The sequence below is a fragment of the Netta rufina genome (assembly GCF_964035555.1).
Source record: "Netta rufina genome assembly, chromosome: 13".
NCBI lineage: Eukaryota > Metazoa > Chordata > Aves > Anseriformes > Anatidae > Netta > Netta rufina.
The window spans coordinates 17800407-17825745 of record NC_140136.1 but is presented as its reverse complement, the minus strand read 5'-3'; the positions used below and the strand labels follow the sequence as shown (position 1 = coordinate 17825745).

Sequence of the window (25339 nt, the reverse complement as noted above, 5' to 3'; positions counted from 1 at the left end):
GAGGGGAGCCTGAGACGCACAGCGCCGTGCCTGGGCCACCGCAGGGCACCACGTCCAGCCCCCAGCGCCAGCTGGTTAAAAACCATGGGCAGCGAGCCGAGCCGGGCCTCCAGCGCCTGACACCTAAAAGCCGGGGCCGCGGGCACAGCGCTCTGTAACGCGGGGCGCTGTCACCGGGGGGAGCTGGCGGCCCGGCTACCCCAGCGCCCAGCCAGGGCAGCGGGAGGCGGCAGGGACCTGGGGCTCAGGGCTGGGAACCGTGCACAGGGCGCCGCCAGGCGCTGCTCTGGGGCACCCGCCCGCTGTGGCAGCGGCCCCACGCAGCGCCACAGGGCCCGGGGCTGGGCCGCCGGCACCGCTGAGGGGCCGCATCCCGGAGCCGTGCGCTCTGAGGCGCCACCGCCGCGCGGAGCTCCTCACCCCGCTGCAGCCTCCTCCGACTGACCAAGCCCCGCCCTCAGCCCCGCCCCTTAGCGCCCGCTCGGGCGAATGGGAGCCGCGCTTACTGAAGGGGGCGTGGCGAGCGGGAGGGGGGCTGCCCAGTAGGGCGCGGCATTGTTGGGGGGTGGGGCCGGACCGGGCGGCCGGTGGAGGTGGCGGCGGGGCGCGGTGCCGTGAGGGGCCAGCCCGCTGCCCGGCCGCCGCCATGAACTCCCTGGAGCAGGCCGAGGGTGAGTGCCCGGGGGGCGCCGCCACAGCAACACGGGGGGCCCCGGCTCCCTCCCGGCTCCCCCCCGGCTGGGGTCGGGCTCTCGGGGCCCGGCGGGGCGCGGGGCCGCGGGCAGGGGGCGTTCGGGCCGGGCAGCCCCTGCCCGTGCTGCCTCGGCGCCCGGCCGGGGGCTCCCTGTCAGAAGGGCGGTGAGGGCGGCGCCAGGGCCGCGTTACCACGGCCGAGGTGCCCGGAGCCGGCCCCGTGCCGCCGGGTGCTGCGGACCCGGAGCGTGTCGGTGCCCCGTTGCGGGGAGCTGTTACTGGGCTGTAATTGCCGGCCTGGGCTGGGCTGGGCTTCCCCAGGAGGGAGGCGGAGGCCGGGCCGTGAGTGCCGGGCTGTTGGCAGCAGTTAGGGGCAGGGTGCTGCAGCCCTGCCTCCGTGAGTGCACCTCCAGACCTCCCGGGAGGAAGCGTAAAACCTGAAAAAATGCCTTAGTAATGGTCACGGCAGGTGTGCTTCTTCTCATCTCGATCTCTAATCGCTTTGTGGTGGCACTTCAAATAACTTAGCGGTAGTTTTAAGTTGGAGGAGAGGATTTTCAGAGTGGCGTTAACTGAAACGTTTCAGCTGAAAGCCTGCGTGTTCATGCTATGAAAAATTTAACGCCAGGGAGAATTCTGTTTTTGACCGGAATGTTGTCAAATATTGACCTTGGTTTACAGAAGCTTGAATCTAAAACAGAGTGCAGGTGAAACCACTCTTTGTAGGCAAGTGTTGGGTGGTAGGCTAGGATTTTTAAACAAATCAAAAGTATAAATTTGACATGCTGCTCATCTTTTAACAACGACCTCGGGGAAAAATGATGGTGATAAGGAGAAACATCTATTTAAAGAAAAAAAAGAACTGAAGTAAGATCAGTGAGCTAGTGTTTGCTGTGGGGATTATATGTATATTTGTATCTCTCTCTGTCATATGGCATTAAAGGTGCCTACAAAATAAAGTCCTCAAAGCCACACTGCTACAAATAACCCCTTGAACAAGTAGCAAATTGCCAACCTCTTTTTCTTTTTTCACTGATATATAGATAATAGAACTTACTGGCTTCCTGATATACTTAATACTCTAAAATATGTTACTTATTTGCGTGGAGGGGCTGTTTAAAGTACTCTAAATCCAACTCCAGGTATTCTTAAAAGCTGTCTAAAATACTCCGGTTTCTTAACTACATTGATTTTACTTCCAATAAGTGGGAATGTTTCTTGCATTTAGTATGCCTTCATCATTATGCATTTTTGCTAGAGTTGCGTGAAGCTACTCTGACTTTACTTTTCATTTTCATTTCATCTGAATGATCAATGCGTTGTTTTCTCTATCTAAGAAAGTGATGTGCACAGGGAAAAAGTCAATTCCTTTGATCTTTTACATCACAATTTGACTGAATAGATGAAGATCTAATTGTGCTTGCTGTGTATCCTCCTCAGATCTCAAAGCTTTTGAAAGAAGACTTACTGAATATATTGCATGTTTGCAACCAGCTACAGGACGTTGGAGAAGTAAGTTTGATATTCAAGGGATGAATAAGATTCTATTTTACAAGCATTTTAGATTTGCCAGTGTGTCTCTGATTTGTTCTTGCCCAAACAAAAATCTGTGCTTAAAGTCCCTTTATGGCATGCATACACTCTGCAACAAGGCAGTAATGTGTAAACCTACAGTTAAAATTCAATGTTTGCCTGGTTATTGTTCTTTAGAAACCATGTAGTGGGCTCCAATGACAATTTCCACTGTTGCCTGAATGCAAATTTGACAAATCAAAAAAATGTTGTATGAATTAAAGGAGTGAGTTTATATCCAATATTCACAGTGCCAGTTGTCCTGGCAGATATGTTTTTAAAACTAATATTCTAGCCAGAGGGCAAGACAGAATGTGCTCAAGGCTGAATTATTCTGGAAGGAGTTGGGACATGAATATGTTGTGTGTTTTTTTTTTTCCTGTTTTATTTTGGATTGTTGTTGGGTTGCGTTTTGTTGCTTTATTTGTTGTTTGTTTGTTTGTTTGTTTTGCAGGCTTGTACTGCCTACTTAGTCACTTTGGTTACCGGAACCAAACATGATTGCATTAGATAGTCCCTATTAAAAAGAAGGTGAAGAAATTAAAACAGTGAGGCTTGAAGCAGAAAGAACTAAGGGCAGAATATGTCCACATCTGTTCTAACAGAAAAGTTTGAAGTAGGGGGATGAGGGAAGCAACGTTCCCTTGATATACTTCCAATTTTGGGGTCAGTAGTCCGTGGTAGAAACATAACTGCTTTTTGGTTCTAAGGTTCTGCTGAAGTTTCCATGCAGAAATACAGAAATATTATTCCATAATACAAAATACAGAAATATATTTTGTATAGAATACAGAAACTTTTTAGTACATATAATTAATTTAAAATGTAGGAAGACTGAATGAAAGTACTTTTACACACAAAAAAATATGCTTAAGAGCCACTGTTGAAAAATAAATGCTTTTTGATGAGGTGACGTAGACTGCTCATGGCTCTCATTCTTTCTTTTATCAGCGATTCTGATAGTGGTATCGGTCTGCACAGCAACTGGTGCTTGGAACTGGTTAATAGACCCAGAGACACAAAAGGTAAAGATTGTGTTAGTCCTGAAGCTAATCTGCTTCGTAGCTTGGTGCTGCAGCTAAGTGCTGTAGTGCCTTGAAAGGCAAAAGGCTAAAGGTGCTTCTCCCATGACACCGGGAGATCATTTTCAGCTTTTGAGCTGGCTGGGCTAGTTGTGGAATATGTCCTAGGACAGAGCCTGCCAAAATGCTACTACGTGAGTCTGTATCTAAAGAATTGCTCACAAATGTGTAGAAATGCCTAAGAGCAGTGTTTTTTGAATTGATTGAACAAGATAGCTTTCTGTATGGTTTAAGAAAGTAAATGCTAGGACTAATCTGATTTCTTTCCTAGGTGTCCTTTTTCACATCGCTTTGGAATCACCCATTTTTCACAATTAGCTGTATTACCCTAATAGGCTTGTTCTTTGCTGGAATACATAAAAGAGTTGTGGCACCGTCAATGTATCCTTTGATCATGTTTGTCAAGTTAAGTGCTTTAGTTATTAGTGGGGGCATTAGCATATGCTAATATTTACCGTGTGCAAGCGTTAGCTGCTTTCCTTGACACACTGCACACAGTATAGCAGCCCGATGTCGAACCGTTCTGGCAGAATATAACATGTCCTGTGATGATGTAAGTGTTGGTGGTTCACTGCCTAAACCCTTTTTTTTTTAAGATGCCAGTAATTCAAAAAGGCATGCAAGGTGTTTTTTTTCTGCACAGCACTTATGTATGCCATATCCAATCATGTGGGTGTGTGTAAAGAATACAGAACACTTAGTATTTCATGTGTCTTTTTAAACATAGCCTGTAAAATTGAAGTGCAATTATTAGGCTCAGCTTTCAGGATCTAAACTTTATTTTTTTTCTGTCTTGCAGACTGGAAAATTAATTTTGAAACCTAGGCCTCACGTTCAATAAGGGCTGTCTTCCTTCAGTTTTTTCCACTGCCATGGAAACCAAAAATGACCTTTTTTCTAAGGTAGTATGACAGTAAAAAAACAAAACCACCCAAACAGGACTGGATGTCACTGCCTAGGAGTGAGAGTCTTACACAGTTGACAATGAAGGTGTGCAATATTACTTTCTTGAATATTTATCCAAATTCTTTGTTATCATATCAGTGCTTTTGCTACTTCTGATTACCTCTTTTTCAGTATTAATGTCACTTTTTTACTTCAGCTAAAACAGAACATGCAGGAGAAGTATGTAAATTGGTTATAAAGTTGAACTTGAAAATCAAACCTCATTTGTGTTACGTCTTCGTAAGCTGTTGTAAATAGCAGACTAATGCCAATGTTCAGGGAAAAAAAATACATGCTACATGGATTTTTTGTTGTTCTCATGAACAGTATTGAAAGGAACACTTACCATTCCTGACGTTTTATTAGCACACTTACTCATTACAGCTGTCCTTATCTCCTGGTCACTTTTTGGGACTGGTTAAAAGGCTTGCAGAAAGTCTGTCCGTCTGTGCTGGAGAGAACTGCTCTTACTAATTAAGAACTTTACAAATATGTTGAGGATCACATTTGTCAAGTTGTGTGTGTATATAGAGTGCACCAGCCACTTTCGTTGTGGTCACATGCAGCTCGTTGATTGACCTGGTCACAACACTGCTATTTTAAGATTTTAACATTTTAAGAATTGTCTTAAATATGCTTGCACCATCCAAGTGATTGTAAAACTGTACCGTGTCTTAATTCACAAGACCATTCTGGGTGGGTTTTATGCTGTGATAGTCCGAAAACGAAACTAGTATTCCAAATGTGTCGCTTCAGGTTGGGTGAAGAAAACGTAAACCGTGCCACAATAAAATAACGAGGTGTTATTCCGAGTGTTAAAAGCAAGGCGTGGATGTTACCTGCGAGAAGTGTAACTTTTTGAATAGCTTAGGCCGTGAAGAGTTGTAGAAGCTGTTTCAGGTGCCTTTTTCATTGTTTTGAACTCTTTCAATTGACTGCAAGTGCACAGCTGCCGCACCTTCAGTAACTACAAGCTGGCCGGACTTTTACAGGCAGCCTGTCCGAGTCAACGGTGACATGAAAAATCATCCCTGCCCCTTCCTCTCGTCCCTCTGCCCGTCCGTGCTTTGTACCTGCTGTATGTTTTGTAGGTAAAGGTGGATGAAATAAACCCTTTGTACAAACAGCTGCGCCCTCCTTCCTGCTCCGGGGCCCTGGGGGTGGCGCTGGGCGGCGGGGCCGGGCGGGGCCGTGCCGGGCTGTGCCGAGCCGAGCCGAGCCGAGCCGCGGCTGCGCCGTGCCGCACACGTGGGGCTGCGCCGGCGCCGGGCGGGCGCGGAGCCATGGGGAAGAGCCGGGCGCGGCGGTTCCGCAGGGCCCCCCCGGCCCCCAGCGGCCCCGAGCAGGGAGACCCCGAGGAGGAGCCGGCGGCCGAGCTGCTGGAGAAGGTGAGCGCGGGCCCGGACCCGGCGGCGGTGGCGGCGGGGGGAGGCCCCCGGGGCTGCGCCCGGGGGTGCGGGGCGGGGCGGGGGCACCGCGGAGGGGAGCGGGGTCCCCCCGTGCAGCCCCCCCCGTGCCTGCCCGGCTCCCGCGGGGCAGTGCCCGGCCGCCTGGCCCCGCCACTGCAGGCGCTGCCTCCCCCCGGGCCTCGCTTCGCTGCTGGAGGCGCGGGCCGGGCCGGGAGGGGGGGCTCTGAAGCCGGTCCTGCCGCCGCCTGCCTCGTCCGAGGGTTTTGTGCGGGTGGGAAGAGCGGCGGGCATCTGCCGCCCCTGGGAAGTCTCTGGCAAGGTGCTGAAAATGGCTGGCTGCAGGCACTCGTTCGCCTCGTTCCTTTGGTTTGGGCGTTACACGTGAAAACTGGAGCTTAAACCTCCTTGTGCATGCGTTAGGTTGATATTAAAAAGCTGCTTTCCCTTACGTAAATAAATCCCTTTTGGTCACTTCGCCTGAATGAAAAGATCGAACAAATCACTGCTCGTTTTTCTGGAATAATCTTGTTGCTGGTTTAAAACAAAAAAAGTACAGAAATACACCAATGCATGGGTGAGGATGAGCTGGGAGGTCTGTGGGGTACGACACACCACTCTTTTCCACTCTGCTCTTCAGCAGGTGCTTATTTTCTCTGTTTTGTTGTCAGTAATCCCCATGGCCTTCCAGGTAGTCAGTTCTGCTTGTTTATTGTTTTCATGGTGTTCAATTCTGACAGCTCGTCTAAACCTCTGCTGTGCTATGAGCTGCTGTTGTCTTGTGGACATGGAGAACAGTTGCTCCATGTATTCTTTATCCAGATGCCTTTAACCTAAGGGCTATTATGCGTTTGCATATTTTTTGATTCTTCAGTTCTTTTGGTGTTATTTCTTACGTCCGTTATACTTGATGCTATTTGTCCCCTAGTTCTGTGCATGTTTTTTTAAGCATGGTAAACAAAAGTAGATGCAAGGTCTCACCAGTGCCAGCTAGCGTCAAATCTGTGTCTGAACTACTACTCTCTTGTTAAACACCCATAACACAATTTATCTAGTCATTATAGATAACCTCATAACCCACATGAAGATTTATAAACTTCTGTGGAAGCTGAAAGCTCTTGATTCTCTTCAGGACCAATAAAGCAGGAGCTACCGTGCTGTGATATACAAACTGAGAGGCAGATGAGCTGTTTCACTTGATAAAAAACTTCCAGCTACTTCTCCCCTTGTCCTTGATCTGTTTGTGTCCCCCTAGCTACAACATCCGAGTGCTGAAGTGAGAGAGTATGCCTGTGCCAGTATTTCCAAGCTGCTGCAGCAGAAACACGTAATCCCAGCCTTTTTGCAGAGAGATGTTGTCCGGTGTTTAGGACCGATGCTGCTGGATCACAGTTTAGCTGTTCGTGAGACAGCTGCGGGCGCTCTCCGGTAAGCAGTTGCTAACATTCAGAGTTAAAACGAGGTGTTCTTGGTGTGATAAATAAGAGAATGAGTTTCCCCTGTTAAAAGCTATGACCTTAAATTCCCTCCCTCTCTTGCTTCAACTCCGTTTTGTGTAAGTATTCCTGAGTCCGTTGAAGTCTTAGAGAGAGAGAGGACTCTCTTGCCCTGATGGGGTGCCCTCAGGCTTCAGTGTCAGGAATAGGGTTAAAGTTAGCTGCTGCCAGCGGGATGCATTGCTTTCCAACTTTACTTCAGGAAAGAAAACCTGTTACGTGAAGAAATCTAGAAAACTTGAATGCTGCTGGTGTGGCATTTTGTGTCCTGATAACCCCAGGAGTAGTGGATTAGCTGGAGAGTGCACGTATGTCACTTTTTGGTAGCCTTTTAAATACTAGCAGCATTTTGAGTTGTCATTCTCTATTCAGACCTGCAACTTGCTCTACTTGTACAGAAACATAATGGTAATAATTGATAATGTTCAAATTTTATCTTATACCATGTAATTAGCTGTCAGAAGGTGTGTTTTAGACTAGGTAAGCCTCCTAGCTATGCTAGACAAGTAGATAAATCTTTTTTTTCTAACACCAAACTTCAGTTCTTTACGTTAGGAAGGGGTAGGAGACTAAAGATACTGATTAAGCAGATCCTTTTTAATGCAAAATATACCATTGCCTTTATAGAAAAAGCATTGAATACAGGTTTTTGAAATACTCCTGGAAACTACTGACTATGATCCAAAGTATGTATTTTTTTTCCCAGAAATCTGAGTGCTTGTGGAGGGTTTGAAGTCTGTGATGACATGGTGACAAAAGACGTCATGACTCCTCTTGTTGCACTTCTGAAAGAGGTATGTTTATATTTGTTCTGATTTTAAAACTGATCTAGCCATTTAATTATCTTCTTTTCCAATATAGTTCGATTTTTTTATATCTGTTTTCAAGATAAGATACTTGCAAGATCTTTACAAGAATATTTCAGGAGATGTATCTCCTCTTTAGGATTGTTAATTGCTATATGTTTGGATATCATCCAAGTGAATTTATAGAATACATTGCCTTTTCATCATTAGGATTTGCTAGTAAACACACACTACTACAACTCTTGATATGTATGACTCTTTCAAAAGCATGATAAAAATCAATCCAGAGATTTCAAACCGCTTACTTCTGCCTCTTGACCTGCTAACTTGGGTCCATGGAGAGGTGTGCTGCATAGGATGATTTTTGCATAAGTAGGCTGGAGATTTTGGGTCCGGAGTGTCATTCAGGGCAAATCAGTTCTGTTGGTCAAGATTTAGATACAAGATTTATGTTGCATCATTATTCTAGTGAGGGCTTTTGGTAAATCATTTTGTCTCAATGAAAGCTTAAATTTACAGTTGAATAGTTGCTGCTTTTGTAGAATAATCTGTACTGAATACCTGTTCTCTGTTTGGTCCAGGTTTTGCAGTGCAGTTTGGAAATTGCATTGAGTTCTGTCACCTGCTGTCTTTGAGCAGTCTTGAGAAATACCATCATTTTCTGTATGTTTCTTCCCCATTTTAAAATAAGGGTAATAGTATTGTTGTAAAGCACAGCAATATAGATAGCAAATTAGCCTTTGTGATTAAAACTGCTGAAAATTGCATACCCACTGTATTAGCAAGAAATGACATTTCAGCTTCTAAAATTGCCAAGCATTTGTTTGTGAAAAGTTTCTGAAGTCTGAATGCGAAGCAAGTACTGTAGGAGTCTGTTTCTACAGGAGAAAAAAAAATCAATGATTCAATTCCATTGTGACTCGGTTTTCATAGAGAATAGAAAACTAGTCAGGTTTTCTGATATTAAACACTTCATGAGAGATCTCTCAATTCCCTCTGCTTCAAACATTTTAAGTTTTTGCTTTTCTTCTTGGCTTGCTTCCCAACCCCGGTTCTCTTATTTGGTTGTAGTGTAGCACTGGACTAGATGCTAACCAGATCTCTCCAAAGAAATGCAGAGAGATGAACAAAAATTACATTGAAGACATAGCCAACGAGGCTATTAACTTGCTGTGGAATGTATGGTAAGTTCGATGTTAACACTTGCCTCTCAGAAGAGCTAAATGAAATTGCTCCTGAAAGAGTGTGGTAATCGAGGCAGAAAAGAAACGTCTGTCCTTGCATGAGAAGATGTGTTCAGTTGCAGATTCTGATTTCTGCCTGTGTAGCTCCTACATGTCTTGCTAATAAGTGGCGAGTCCACAACTGAAATGCAAAAATACCCTATGATAGAAAATAAATTTGTAAGTGAAAGATTTTAGAAATATACAAAGCTGCTAATTAGTTTCAGGAGAGTGACAAAGTTTTCTTTCTATTGATCCTTCTAAGTTCAGATACTGTTTTCTGAATGTGCTCTGTCATAGCACATTTGAAGACACTTGGACAGTTTGAGTTTTCTTGTCTTGCATGCAGCTCCTGTAGATCCATACTACGATACAGGAGATGGCTTTTAGAGGATTTTTTTAATTTATTTTATTTCCTCTGCAGACCTCATCAAAAGTTATAGTAAGTACTTGAACAACTACCCTACAGTGACTGAGGCACTGATAAAAAAAAAAAAAAAGTCTGCATGATTTTGTGAGAAGAGAATATGAATAGCTCAAATAGTAATTTACATTGGAAACGCTGGGTAAAAGAGATACAGCAACGCTATTCATACAGAAATGGCTATAAATATTGAAGTGATAAAAACCCCTTACACAAGTTCTTGAATTTTGTATTGTTTCTCCTCACTTTGTAACAATTGCACATCATTTTGCTGTTTGCTCCATACAGAATTGTGGTTTGTACTGCACAGTATTTCAATAGAGTTGCCTCTGTATGGCTGCTGGCTTGAGGCCTTATTTTTAATTTTTTTTTATTTTTCTGGGGGGGGGGGAGGTTGACATGTAGAACAGTACAGAAACTGCTTGCGCAGCACCTTACAGATAATGTGACCCCTTGTAACTCTGAGTCAACTAAATTTTTGTGTGTGTTCATTTTCTTTAATTGCCTTTGTAGACATAAGTGCTTTGGAACAGGAACTGTAATCATTAAGCGTGCTGTAAATCACTTCTGTGTTTTGAACTCTGTGGCTATGACCGTGAACTGTTGGCATCAGTGCTAAGTTTGGTACTTATAAAATTGGAGCTGGTGTTGCTAATGAGATCAAAAATTTACTTTTGAAAATATTGTAAGAACGCTGTAGCTAGTCAGGTCCAATGCTGTTCTAGCTAGAATTTGTCTTGCATTCATGTTTTGGTAAAAAACAGAAGTGGCTGTGGAAGCTAGAAGAAATACAAATCCCACAGTTGTTAACTGAAGTGAATGTTGCATTTAATACTCATTTAAGATGCATTTCTGAATGTCAAGCAGTGGTCATTTTCTAGATTAAACGACTCTTTTGATATGAGAGGCAGCAGCCCCTTCTGTTACTGGTGTGTTTGCGGATGAAGTCATCCACGGGTGCAGAAAGCCCTGGGCTGGCTCGTAGCCTGCAGCTGTAAGCTGCCTTTTACACGCAGGCTGGCTCTGTTCACAAGAGAATGCACTTAGGCTAATAAACTCCTGAATAAGGTGTATGAGGAAGCAGCTGACAGAAGGCAGCTTTCCTCAGAGGTATTCCAGCCGCTTTCCATTTTATGTACAGTTGACCATAACCTCAGTAATGAGGGGCAGCTCTTTGGCTAAAGTGTATGGTAGGTTTTAACCTTAGGTAGGTTTTAAAAATATAAATGTGAGAAATACTGAGTACATGTTACTTAAGATGTTGTTACAATAACTTTTTTTTTTTTTCCTGGGAAAAGTATTTTATTGACCTTTTTTTATGCATTAGTGAATGCAACAGTACAGCAGTGTCCATATTCACTAAAGAAGGGTGTTTGGAGGCTGTGTTACATTACATGAAGAAATTTTCCACAAATGTGGACCTGGCTATTTCAGTTGGTAAGTGGTAAACAGAAGATAAAGGTCTAAAGATATTCTTTCTTTACGATCTGAATGTAGTACTGATGTCAAATTGATTGCATAATGCACCTGTTACTTAAACTGTACACTGAATATAGGACTGAATTCCTTCCTGAACAGTACATCACTTAGAATTTGACATATTTTCTCTTTGTTTTCAATCTGAAGGGGAATGAAGCATTGATTGTTACATGGGAGAAAAAAAATTGTGGAAAGAAAATAGTTGAGGGAGGATGAGGATGTCTTTTTTTTTTTTTTTTTTGGTAGAGCAAAGTACATAGGCCATCTGAAAAACAAAACCAAATGACTCCTACCATTGTGATCATATCTTTATTAGTAGTATTGCTGTTATGGTCTTACATAAGGGTCTTGGTTGTGTATGTGCTTGGAATGTTTTTTGGTGTTTTTCCTAATCAGTATATGGCAGAGAAATTGAATTTTATGTAGCTGGAACTGATCCAGCTAGTCCTGTGTCTGTGGTGGTACTGTTCTCTCCTGTATTACGTACAGGTTTGCTGGAGGATGGCTGTTAATCTAAAACAATTTGTGAAGGACAGTGTTATACCATTACAATAGGATGCTGCAGCACAGGTTTTTTCCTGTTTGTATTTAATTACTCCAGCTTTTAGGAGTACAGTGCATTCTTTTAGGAGACTGAAAGCTACTATTGGGTTTGTGAATTATCTTTTTTTTTTTTTGTTCGCTACAGCTAACTGCTTACAGGCAGTGACGGAAGATAATCCAGATCTTCTTTCTTCATTCAATGCCTCTGCACAGCAAGTATTGGAAACTGTGATGTTGTGTCCAGAGACCACAATGAAGCACGTACTTCTGAGAACACTGATAGCAGGTATGATGTTTGAGGGCATTCGTTCTTTTGTGTTGGACAGCACAGGAAGTAATAGAGGGTGGGAAAGATGTGAGATTTAGTCTTTTAATCTGCTATCATCTTGATACCCAGTTGAGGTACTGTGCTATCACCTAGCTATAAGCAAAACCTGTATAGACAGTTCATAAGGTTATTTCTGCCCCTTGGGCTTGTGTTCTGTGGTGTTTTGGAGGGAAAGATAGTTCCAAATATCTGTAGATAGTTTAAGAACTGTCTCAACTGCTTGATTCTGAATTTGGTACCTCTTCAGCATGATAACCCATTTTGAAGGTTCGTTTGGTTTTCACCGGTAAAATGAGTCAATAATTAATAGTACAGGAATTGTTTTGATCTTAACAGGTATAAGCTGTTTACCTCATGTTTTATGTCTTGCATCATCCTTTCTACCTCAAATGCTTAACTACGGTGATTTTTAATATGGAAATGGAATAAATTAGTTTAATTTTGAGAGTCCTTAAAATGTGGTAATCTCCTGGATTTTTCTTTTTTTGTCACAAGTCAAAAGTGTCATCAAGGTTACTCCTTAAAAATACTGCGTGTATTCTTATGTGCTAGAGTTTACTTGAGCTTATGATCTGGACATTATTACAGATATAAACAGGAAAAAATGCAAATCTGTGGAGAAAGGACTTGAAGTTTCATACTGAAATATAAGCACTGAGTATTGTAACTTGTTTAAGTACGTGGCTCTTAAAGAGCTGGGAATTGAGCACTTTAATGCATTTTTACGTTTCAACTATTTTGTGCTTAGGCACCATCTGGAATATCAAGGACACAATTCCACCAGGCAGCCTGGGAAGCATGGTTAATGCAATCCTGAAGATTTTTTCAGAATCATTAGCAATAGATGCTGGCGAAACAATTATTCGTATGAATGAAGCTGAAAAAAACAGGTTAAAGCTTGCTGCAGAGGCAGAAACTGAGGAAAACATGAGTGATGTTATAGACAACTGTGCTGTAAGTGAAGATGATGACATGGAAGAAATACCAAAAGGAAAAGTCAGAAGAGAACACGACATTTCAGACCTACTTCCAGTAAGTGTGGCTGGCTGGCTCTGAGAGCTTAATGCATTTGAGCGTCTGGCTGTTGTTGACTAGGGTTTGCCAGAGTAACTGGCTACTACTGTTAATAATCTGAACTCCCAAGTGGCTTGTCTGTTTTAGTTAGGACTTCAAAGGTGAGCACGGAGAATTTCAGCACAAATTGTTCAGATGTGGTCAAGTTGAGCAACGGATAACGAAAGCACATTTCCATTTGTTCCATCTAGCGGGAAGTATATGCTAACCCAATAGTTTTACCTGTAGCTAGCGCAGAAAATTCCTGATCTCTGCATAAGACGAGCGAGATGTTTAATGGTTGTAACTATTCAATCACGAGTGGAGATTGCTGAGAGTTTACCAAATGCATTTGCTGTTCCATATGTGAAAAGAAAACAGAAATAAATATTTTTGTTAGGGCTTTAGGTAACATGTTAGTAGTCTTTTCTGTTATGATTTTAGTGCAGATGGCATTTTTAAAAGTAAAATTTGTTCACTAGTACAGCTGGTCATCTGAAACATCTGACAGAAAGATGATAGATAATGCCTCTTAGCTCATTTTAAAAAGCTTTGGTGGGGGTGTGAGAAGAGGAAATGGCTGGGTAGTATTTTTCACTGACAGTCTAGGTACTTGAAATTGCACTGAAATGTTGTTTTCCAAAATTAAATTTTGCACTTTTTTTTTTTTTTTTTAGTCTGATAAATGGGAACTGAAAGAAGTGACAGCCTTACTGATGGCTCAGCAGACTGCTTTGGAAATCATTGTTAATATGTGCTGCAGTGAAGGTTTGTAGGAATCTCTTTCATTGCAAGTGTTAATGTTGCTTTTGTTTCTGAGATATGTCATGTATAGTTTGCTATTTGGTGGTCGTAGCCTTTAAGGGTGAATGCACATAGATTTGTCTCCCTGATTTCCTCATCTGATTGAGAATCACAAGAATTAATTCTATTACTAATTTAAGTATTTTTCTCATTTAAATAACATCTATTGCTTACATGTTTTTTTGCTTGTTACTACAGATGTCATATGATTTAAAGAGGAAGGCTTTGTTCATAGTTCTTTTGCCGAAGATACATTTCCTAAAAAGTCTTGCAGCAAATTCTTTGTTCAGTTAGTCTGGTCTAAGTGCTAATCTGATACAGTATGGGTGTGAATCCTATTACAGGACTGGGGCATCATTTTTTTTAAGCAGAGAAATGTACTAGGTTTGATTTAGTTTTGATATTACAAATGTGGCAAAAGAAGAAGAGATGGCTTTTGCATGAAACTCTAGTAGCAATGCAGATGTAGACTGTTAAGAGTTCTGCCTTTAAGAGCTTTGTTTTTGTTTTTTTTTAATGCTGTTATTGTGGGTAGGTGGAATAGGGAAAAGATATTCTATATTCTTCTATAAACTTTAAGTTTTGATGCCAAATCTTCAGGAAAACAAGTGATTCTCAAGTTCTGTTTAAAAACTCAAAACCAAACATTTTAATTACTAATACAATTCATGAGCCTGATGCAAAAGTAATTGTGGAGATAACTTTGTAAGTAAATCTTGCAGGTTCTAATAATAAAATCCACAGTAATACCCAGATATTCCCAATGGTGATTTTTTTTCTCTTGCAGCACAAGGAAATTTTGCACCTAGTATATGAAGCTCCTTTCATAGCTGCATTTCTCATCTAATGAGCTGTAATTCATAAGCTCTCCCCTTTAATTGGAAAATCTCTTGTGGATAAGCTGCATATTCTGCCATTCACTCAGTGTAATGTAAGGTTGATTGTGTTGTATTTCACTACACTACTTTACCCATTCATGGGCAGACAGAAGTATAGTTGGTAGAAATTAAGAGGAATCCAGAGGCAGCTGTTCATTTAATTTTCAAGTTATTTGATGACTAAAATAGCTTTAGCCGTTAGGCTGAGTTCATAGAAACACTTGGTTTGCTGAAGAACTAAGGGAGATAACTAGGCTAGTGAAGAGATGTTCTCCTGAGTGCTGGCTGGCATTTGGAAGGAGAAACAAAGTGCTCCCCCCCTTAACAGGGACACAGGAAGGAATCAGGAGACTCTGGCATCACTGTCCAATTTGTGGTTCGTAGGTTGCCAGCCCTAGTTAAGATAGGATTGCCATTGGAAATGCTCCTGTATTTCCAAGAATGTTACAAGAAACCTGATCTTAGTTGTGGGCTGATGTTCTGGAGTCCAGTTTCTGCTCTGCCCTGCTCACTGTGAGCTGTGATAACACTGCCATTGTCTTTGCTGAAGCATGGTCAGCTAGTATAGTGGTCATTTAATTTTCAAATTAGTTTTTTTTTCTTTGCAGGTGAAAACTTGGAAACTTCTTTTTTTTTTTTTTTTTTGTAGAAGCAGCAGGAGGCTGACTAAAAGGGGCATGTGGGCTTTGTTTTTATGTTTGTTGTTCTAGTGGGGCTGAAGACTAGTAACACCAACGTGTTATGGGGGTGGATCGAATTGGGTGTTAACATGGGCAGCTTCTTGTGCTTATAGTATCAAGTGGCCACAGCTTCATAAGTTAATTTGTATCACAAACAATAGTCATCACCTTGAAACAAGTTCTTAAAACACTGCACAGTGCAGGTGACATGCGTTCTTTTAGACCTCTTACTGTATTTTAAGTGAAATAATTGGCCTTTTGCCACAGGAAAAGTGCACGGCTATGTTAGTAACTGAATCACACATGAACTTATTGTCAGACAAATTACATGGAAATGAATATATATTTTTTTCATAGTAGTTAAATATCCTGACCTTTTCATAGAAGCAGAACTTTCATCCCTCAATGAGGAGGATCGTTCCAGCCTGTAGACTTAGGGCTTGTGTAAACACCAATTTTGCACCAGTTAAAATGTAACTAGATCTAAAACAACTTCAGATAAATCAGTGTAAACCCTGTGGACATGGAAATACCAGTTTATATGTAGATGATAGACTTAGATTGTGCCCATCAGGTCAAATCAGCTTTTAGCCATAGGCAGATTTGCTGTAGCTGTGCTCATTGATAATTCTCTTCCTATAGCTGACCTTCCAGATCTGCTAGGATAGTAAATCATAAGTTTAGGTTATAACCCAGTTTAGGTTAATAACTATAAACTTAGTTTAAGTTACTTAAAATATGTTGCCTGAAATGGCTAACAGAGAGAGTTTGGATTGCTTTGCCTTGCTTTGTTGTCGTGATTTCCTTTTCACTGGCTTTGCTGTAGAGACAGCAGCATTTTCATCCAGTCCAGTTAGCATCCAGTTACAGGGTATCTGTCCGTGGCTTCAGGACTGTGAGAAAAAACAGGTACCTTAAACTGATTACAAGTTGTAAATAGGTGAAACTGGGGTATTTTCATGCTTGAATCTATCCCAAAAAGTAAACTGGTACAATCCAAATAAAAAAATCTTAGTAAATGTTTTATGTTTCTTATGAAGTGCTTCTTTTTTATGTTATTTGATATCTCGAAGTCAAGCATAGTTAATACCAGAGAATGAGGTGTCTGTGTATGGAGAACCACTTTGATAAGAATACTTGTTCCCTGAGTGAATATAAAATGAGTATTTTTTTTAAATAAAACAATTTAAGCAAAAGTGGTTCTGTATTTATACCTGTTGCTTAATGGTTCTTGGGTTATGTGCTGTTTGTTAGAGCACTAGAACTTAAGACTCTTAAACCAAGAGCTGGAGCCAAGTATAATTCAGAAGTGGGGTACCTATTGCATGAGTACTGTCACATTTGCAAGCCTCTCTTTTGTTTTCAGATCCCTCCGATGATGAATGGGAAGAACTCTCCAGCAGTGATGAAAGTGACCTGTTTATGGAAAATTCTTACAATGAGGGCAGTGGGCTGCTGATGTCACCCCTATGCCTCTCTGATGAGGTTCACTCAGCATTTCTGAACAACCTTATTCCAAAGAAGGTATTGTCTTTTGTTTCCAACACATGGTACAATCTTGGATTTGTGCCTGTTTTGTATCCCAGGTTAGGCAAACAAACTATCCCAGTCCATCTGAAGAAGAGGAACATTTTTTTTGAAGACAGTTTAGCTTATTTTTTCTGTTGTCCTAGAGGTGTAGCGTCATTACATTAATTGTCTTGACGTAAATAACGTAAGTAGGAATGGAACATTTTTGTTTCTGAAGTCTTGCAGTTTTGTCTTTTAATTAATTTGGCTTTTCCAAAATACAGTGGCTATTTCTTGATTTCACATGGAAAGATGACTTGCAAAAAAAAAGGAAGGGAACTTTGAGTAGGAGCTTGGGTGCCAAATTTCCATGTTACCTAAGGCAAATAGAAGTAACCTATGTGAACAACAGCAGTCAGCACTGAAAAATGACAAGTTCCTCTTTCACTCAATTTTATACGTGGGGTACAGTATTTGACACCAACAAGAATGCAGGTTTTCTTGTTCCAGAACTGTTTTGGTCATTCTTATCTGGGGTTGTAAAGATAACATTCCTGACTTGAATCAGTTAATAAGGTAGTTCAACATCGTGATAGAATTGTGACACGAGACTTGAGGTAAAAACATTCAGGGTTTTTTGCACTTTATAGCAAGCAGACTTAAGATTCATGTCAAGATCTTTTAGATTTGTAGCTATATGAAAGTTCTGAAACAGAATCTGTGAGAAGAAAGATTTAAATAAATAAATAGATATAGCAGAGACCTAGAAAATTACATTTTGTTCAGTATAGTTAGATACTTAAGATATGCTGTGATGAACCAGTGTGTAATTGCTCTGTTTGAGTGTTTGAGGAAGATTCTGGCAGTTTTAGCAAGTGAGACCTTTGCTGCCTGCAAAGCTTGGAAGATAGTCATGTATGAAATACTTGGATTTGAGGTATCTGTTTGACATTAAGCTAAAACTTTGGTCTTCCCCCTCCCCACACTTAAATAAATAAATAAGCTTTATTGCTAAACCTTTCTTTTTCCCCTCCCCAGATTCTTGAAAAAACTGCTTTTCCGAACAGTGTTGCTCTAGACATCTGTATGCACAATCCGTCTTGGAAACCATTAATTAAAAAGTAGGAATTTCGTTGTCTCTCTTGCTATTTTTAATGTATATTCAGTTGTTTTAGAATTCTTAGAAGGATTGTCCATCTTTGGGTTGCTTTTAAGATCTGGAAAATGGCACATCTGATAAGTGATTTTCAATAAGGAGGTACAAATCTTCGTGTAAACTGCACACCAGTTCACAGCTTTATTTGCTTAATTCAAGATCCTTCTTTGTATTTCAACATTTATTTACAAAGATCTGCTAAGTGCATTTTTCTTATGTTTGTTTCAGACTGAACACAGTGCAGTGTAGAGCTTTAACATGTCTTCATAGCATTTTATTAGTGTCAGATGTGGATTGTCTTGGTGGAGCTTCAGCACTTCAGTCACTTGCACAGCACCTTTCACAGCTGGTCTTTTCTAAAACAGGTAAGATGTTCCAAGATGTGCTTAACCTATTGTATAGATATAAGGTAGCTATGTACATTAAGTTTTATTGCCATTTTATTATTAAATTTATTCCCTTGCCCTTTCAAAATAAGGATTCTGAATGCTGGAAGTGTGCTAACAGAACAGTGTATCCTGACACGTGTTCACCCAAATTGAATTTTGAGCAAGTAAGCTTCTAATGCAAGGCTGGCTTATGTCTGTACGTGTGAGAAGAAATTCACTAAAGCAAATGAATCCTGCTTTGCTGTGAGACCAGAACGGCTTGCGTGGTCGTATTTGTTGGTAATAGCAATTTTTCATTGATCAGCCAAGTCATGAAAAAGAGACATTTTCCTTTTAAATGTGGAAACTAGCCTAAACAGCCGTATGAAAAAAAAAAAGGGTATCTGAAACTTCTTTACATCTTTTTTTTTTTTTTCCTAGGAATCATACGAAATTATGGTAGAAGTGGCTATTGTAAGGATCTCCATAATGCATGTTCTTATTACAGTAGGGAAGATAGCAGCCTTCTTGTCTCCAGGACATATATTACACGTATGATTTGCACAGTTCATTGAAATTATATTTACAAAAAGAAAGTGAGCAAAGTTTTTATGACTAAATATGAAAGCTGCTTATCTTCCTGTTATGACGGTGATTCAGTTTGAATGGAGAAGACAATAAATTGGATATTTCGTTTTTCTAAAAGTGATATTGGTTTAAAATATCAAGTATATCCTGGTGATCACTATAATGCATCCACCCTGATTCCTCCAAGACACATTATTTCCTGGAGATGCTGTGTTGGTCTAATGCAGATATGCAGCAGTTAGCATTTCCGACTACCTCCTGTAATCTCTTACGTTGGATCACTGTCATTCCAGTAATTCATGTTGGACCATTTACTCTGTGATCTCAGTTGCTAACAGTAGAGAAGCTGAACTGAGTCTTTAAAAAAAAAATCTGGTTCCAAGTCAGTGATCTGGTTCCCTGATAGGCTGCTTCATTCAAACTATTTTACTAATGTGTTTCTGTTTTAGGGTCAGTGGTATGGCTCATCAATAAATCAGAGATATTCTTAGAGGCTGGAAAAGCCTGCCAAATCTCAAAAGTGACAGAAAATATTTTTCCTCAAATGGATCTGTTGAAGCATAGCATATGTATGGCTTTGTCATTTCTTGTCTTTTAGAAGCTTGAGAGGCTTGGTTTTCTTCTCTTCCTTCGAGTGTCTTCATTTGTAGCCACAAATATGGTGTTTGCAGTCCTTACTTGTATAGTATGACACTGCATTATTGCTTGGAATGCAACTGCCTCTAAGACATGCTTTTTTAAATCAAGATGCCACATTAAAAGGATATGATCAGAGCACAGTACTTGGAAAAAAAACAAAATGCAGGAAATGAAAATAAATATGAAGATATTTTACTTTGCAGTAGTTGGAAAGTTCTTAGATGAAACTGGAGAAATGATTAGCTGAACACAGAGGATACTTATAAATTAGCTTAATGGCCCATGTCCATTTTCATTAACATTTTTAATAGTTAAATGCTATCTAATGGAAACTGCCAGTTAGAGCTGATCAGACACCAACAAGTGATTAGAAGGAATTTTGTGGTTTACAGGGTGAAAAAAGGCATAACAATCTAGTTGCATACATGGGGATGGCAGAGATGCATATTAAATTAACGAGAGTTTCTGGTTCTGGAATAGTCCAGAAAATAAGAACACAGAGGAAAATAAAAGCTTCAAGAAATGCAGAACATGCGCTGAAGATGCTTCTACTGATGATTTTTTAGTTAAACAGGAAAACAGTGTTTGACTTGTACATTTCTAAAAGGTTATTAAACCACTAGAAAACAGGCTCTTTACATGAGTTGGAAAGAGTCCAATCTTCTGGGTGTCTAAAAAAGCTTACTTAGAAGAAGGCAGCTAAAGCTTCAATCAGCTTTTGTGGTTTTCTGTTCATGTAATACGGCCCGCATGTAACACCAAGTTTTCAAGCTGCTATTCTGAGTGTGGTGGTTTATACTATATCTTAGGTCATGCAAATGTCTTAACCAGGGGTGTGCCTAAAAATAAAGACCATAAAGAACTATGATCTATCTTCCAGATGCAATTAATACTGAATTTAAAAATTCACAATGGTTACAACCTACAAAGACCAGTCTCTGAAAATCTAGCTCTTCCTGTTTGTGGTAGTATGTGGAGGAACAATTAAGGAATTCATATTTCTTTGCTTCATAATCCTTTATCTTTGTGATTAACTTTTGGCTTTGGGTTCAATTCTTTGACAGAACTCCCTGAAGACACAGACTTCCTGGAAGCCATAACCAGTGCTTTGAGGGCTCTTTTACAAACAATGGCATCAAAGAACATCTCCCAGGTAAGAGGTTTCAAGCTCAATTGCTGCGGTAGATTAAAATTAATGTAAGATTGTGCTGAAATGTTTTTGAAACAAAATCACTTACATGAGTTAATCTGTAATTGTGAACACCGAATGATTTTAAAATCTGTACTTTCAGACTTTATATTTTCCCTGGACCTTACAGGAATACTTTGCTATATATATGCTTCATAACACTTAAATTTCAGTGAAGTGTATTTCAAAACCAAAATAGCAATAAAAAACCCAGGTAGTCTCTTTGAGATGAGATGGATATAATGACAAATATTTCATCTACTACATTACCACCTACACGTACTGAGTCTTTATTTCCTGATGTCACCCAGTTGAAGCTGATTGTTCTTCTAGAATCTTTGTTGGACATAGATGTCCAACATCTAACATGAGGTAAGCATAGAAATGAAGCAAAATAATTTGTTATAAAAGGTAATACTAGGTGGTCTGCAGGTCCTTTCTGTCTTTAAACTGAAAAAGAGCTTCTATAAGTTATAATGAGCTAGGAATAGCTATTGAGCTAGTAGGTAAATTTGTGAAAATCTTACTGGGCTCAGAACCATTTTTTCAACTTTCTAATGGCCTTGGTTATGTTCTGGGAGAAACAACTTAACAAGCTGAAAAGGAAAGTGTAACTTTATTGTATTGTTGATTACACTTTCAGAATGTGTGTGATTTTTATAATATAGGAATTTCTGTTTCTCTGTTACAAATCTACCTGTGTGGTCAGTAGAAGCAGATTACCGAAATGTCATATTTGAAATTTTCCCTGGAAGTGTAAATTTTAATTTTTTTTTAATTATTATTTATTTTCCCTTTCCTCTCCATTGCTAAACAGTGTATGACTCCTGAGCAGTTACTGGCTTTATGCGAAGCTGGTATTCACAGCAGCAATGCCAGTGTTAGAGTGAATGTGGTGAGCATCCTTGGAATTTCTGGCAGTGTCCTGGCAAAATTACAAGATACAGCTGAAACACTAAAGGTGAAAAAGCAAATTTTGTGTTTTAAGTCTGAAACTGTTTTGATACTTCTTTAAATTTTCACAAGTACTGTTTGAAAAATCTTTTTTTTCTTATTTCAGATGATTGGAAAATTTCTTCTTGAGGTTGCTATGAAGGAATCTTCTCTTGTAGTAGCAGGAGAAGCCTTGGATGCGCTTTTTGATGTATTTGCAGATGGTAAAGAAGCAGAAAAAGCAGCGGTACAGATGAAGTTGCTCCCAGCACTGAAAGAATTTCAGCCAGTGTTCAAATTGAGGGTAGGCATCGGATGCAGCCAGCTCAGTATCTCGACACATGATGTGGGTTAGGGTTTGCGGGCTGGCAGAGGGATAATTATCTGGACTGTGTGACTTTGTAAGATCATGGGGGAAAAACGAAAACAAATAATTGAATTCCTGCTATCCTACTTTAAAGCAGAAGAAATGTACTTACCTTGCAGTTCATGGAACCATTCAGGTATCAGCACAGCATGAGCATTGCAACATCTGTGATACACTATCAGCGTTACTGATGTCCAAATGACTACTTTCCTGAAACTGTTGTAAAATTAATCCTTCAGATGTCTCTGGAGAACAGGTGATTTGGTGGGAGAGAGAGAACTCCTATCTGAAGTTACACTGACGTCTTTTGTTTTTGACTTGATGTAGTCGCAGGTGGATATTTCGGTTCTGTTGCTGCTCAATTATGCTGTATTTTCAAGAGCTACACAGATAAAATTCTAAGATGTGTTTTTAATTTGAACTTCAGCTTAAATAGAAAATGATCTCCAGTGCATTATTTTTCACTCAGATGAAGCCTGAGGAATGACTTCTGTAGTCTTAGAACTAAGCACATTTTGTGTGCATATAAAATAAATACTTGACAGTGCTACAGGTGTTTGGTTAGTTAGATGTGTAAGGTCTTTAATTTAAAAAGCTACAGTTAATAAATGTATGTATCAGATTTATGAGCAAAATAGGATGCCAGTAGTAGTATAGTTCTAGGCAGAGATGTATTGTAAATTACTTGCAGAAGTATTTGCTAGCTGTGAATGTGCGCACGTAAATATGTGGGTGTTCTTAAAAGGCACAGATAGTGTGCCTTGCTAGAGAACCTCCATGCAATTGTTAGAAACTTCTGGTGATCTAATGGAAAAGCTTCTCCATTATTAAAATATGTATTATTTTTTTTGGTTTTGCAGATGCGAAAAGAAGGCAAAGAACAATGTAGTACAGATCAGCTCTGTGTTCTTGACAATGTGAAGATGAATTTGAGAAGATTCATTGCATATCAGGAGACGCTAGGCAAAAACCCAACTTGAAACATCGAGGAACTTTAAGGTTTCCTTATTGCAAAATGTTTTCCAAAAATATAACCATTTTGAACTTCTAAAATGTATTGAGCAGAACAGTTTGTGCTTTCATGTTCACATTAGATTTTTAAACGTTCAGTATTTTATACTCCTGGGTTGATGCAATATGTAAGTCACGACAGCATAAAAATGCATAGCATACTTTGAGATTAAATGTTAGCAGTGATAATAATGTGCTTTTGCAGTCCTGAGATCTGTAAATAGCACCACTGTCATTGTTTAGAAACTGTCATGTATCCTGGTGGACAAGTACAATTGCATGAAAAAGTAATTTAAAGAATATTGTCAGATATGCCCTAGATCAAGGTGGGGGGAACAGGACACTGAAGTTATTTTGAGGGAATTGAGCAGTGGCAGGATGTGCCTATTTGCCATTTGCTCTTAACTGTTTCTGGAATTGCACAGGCACTTATGGCAAGATTCGCAAGGGAAGTGTGCGACAGTGTATAGATTACTATCAGCACTTGGATCTGTTGCTGCGTAAAGTTTATCAAAGAGGAAACTGTTTGCTTCATTTATGACAAATTTGGTATGATAGCTTTTCACTCTTGAAATTGGTCTAAGAGGATGCTATTCTTAAACAGTTTCATGTTTTTAATTTGATTAGTGTTTCAGAAAATCAAGTCTCCCGATGTACCTTCTTCCTTGTAATTCTACATCAGGATGAATTTGAATTCAGGGAAGTAGTAAACATAATAAAAATATTTTGTTATACTGAGGTATTATCTAAAGTAATTTTATAACTGCTGAAAATCTTTTTTTAAATATTTGTGATAGAAACTTTTAAGCTGTAAAATACAGAAACTGTTTTCAAAAATGTCACTGATTCATGAAGAGACTGTATGTGCACTCCCATATATCCAAAGTTTTGGTTTTGTATCTGTGAACAAGATACTCATACATGTATACTTCAAGGGGTTTTATTTTTACCTTTTCAGGAAAATGCATTTTTTATACTGGCTTTTGAAGTAGGACGCCCCTCCTCCCTCCGTTAAAATAGACATCTAGTTTTTGGCAAGATTCTGCTTGTGGTGTTAGCATGGAACGGCAAACACCAAATTTACTCAGTTTGTTAGATATCAGTCTGTTAGTTTGGAAAGCAGGCTTTGGAACTGGCCAGAAAACTTGCAAATGGCTGATTTAAAAAAAAAAATAAATCTGACATACTGTGTTTTGTCAAATGCAAGCAAGGGGGAGTGAAAACTGAGTTTTAAGCAGCTCCACAGCATGAAATTCCTGTTACTGCTAGTACTTTTCAGAAGTTTGATGAAATGTGTGATGTGATGCCAGCTAAGCAAGTGTGCAAGTGAGTGTGCACAATTGGAAAGGCTCCAGAGCTGTTGGGCCTGGCTCTCAAAAGTCCGGGAGAAGTCCTGAGGAGATGGAGCTGTTGAAAAAGTTATCCTGTCATTCAGCAAGGGCAGCCAGTGACAAGGGCTGGAGTGTAACAGCTGAGGAAAGAGCAGTGGATTAGGGCATAAGACTACACAGTGTGGATTTTAATCCCAATGTTAATAATACTTGCTGTTCACTGAGGTTAGTATAAGATTAGCCTGATTTAAAAAAAAAAAAAAAAAAAAAAAAAAAAGGGGGGGGGGGTCAAAGCATTGAAAAGACTTCCATGGAGAAACTGAATACAATACTCCAGGTGTGATCTCATGAATGCTGAATAGAGGGAAGTAGTAGGTTCTCTTGACCATGCTCCTGCCAAGGCAGTCCAGTATTTGATAGCGTGTGTTCCCTCCGAGGGTACGCTGCTGACTTCTCTTCAACTTGTTGTCCACCAGGACCCTGAGCTCCTTCTCTGGAACACTGCTCTCTGGTCGTTCAGTCAAGAGCCTGCTCTGTTTCATGGGATTGTTCTGTCCCAGGTGTCAGGGCTTCAGGTTTTGCATCAAGTAAGAGGTCAGAATCTGTTTCCAGGGGCCATTAGCACAATTAAGGGGGTGGGGGTCGTGTTCTCTTAAGGTACAAATATGAAAGTTGCCGATAAACGCAGCAACTGGAAAGCCTACTGTTTTAATATGATCTGTCAGACCCTATTTTTCTTCTTCAAATGAAAGTAAAGACTGTCATTTAGATCTTCAGCTCTCCTAGTAGTAGGAATTCTTGTTTTGGTTTTGTTTCTGGTATGCACTAATCAGTTA

General features: G+C 40.2%; 2 protein-coding genes across 3 annotated transcripts; both read left to right on the top strand.

Moving 5' to 3' along the window:
• The first annotated feature begins 559 nt into the window (after nt 1-559).
• Nucleotides 560-5418, top strand: CNEP1R1 (CTD nuclear envelope phosphatase 1 regulatory subunit 1). Of its 2 annotated transcripts, XR_014618821.1 has the most exons (7): nt 560-671; nt 2134-2205; nt 3217-3290; nt 3619-3728; nt 3846-3900; nt 4147-4337; nt 5049-5418. XR_014618821.1 is itself a non-coding variant. In XM_084294559.1 (6 exons), exons 1-6 carry the CDS (start codon nt 647-649, stop codon nt 4186-4188), a joined length of 378 nt encoding a protein of 125 aa, XP_084150685.1. In that variant the 5' UTR covers nt 560-646; the 3' UTR covers nt 4189-5418. The 2 variants fall into 2 exon arrangements, 1 of the variants encoding a protein (XP_084150685.1); XM_084294559.1 differs by having other exon boundaries at nt 4147-5418.
• A 131-nt stretch (nt 5419-5549) lies between these two features.
• HEATR3 (HEAT repeat containing 3) lies at nt 5550-24014 on the top strand. The gene is made up of 15 exons (XM_084294527.1): nt 5550-5680; nt 6954-7126; nt 7901-7988; nt 9072-9184; nt 10975-11084; nt 11815-11955; nt 12746-13029; nt 13728-13818; nt 16779-16936; nt 17960-18042; nt 18306-18442; nt 20737-20825; nt 21679-21822; nt 21922-22098; nt 23022-24014. The coding sequence occupies exons 1-15, from the start codon at nt 5576-5578 to the stop codon at nt 23139-23141; spliced, it is 2013 nt and encodes a 670-aa protein (XP_084150653.1). The 5' UTR covers nt 5550-5575; the 3' UTR covers nt 23142-24014.
• Nucleotides 24015-25339: the final 1325 nt, after the last annotated feature.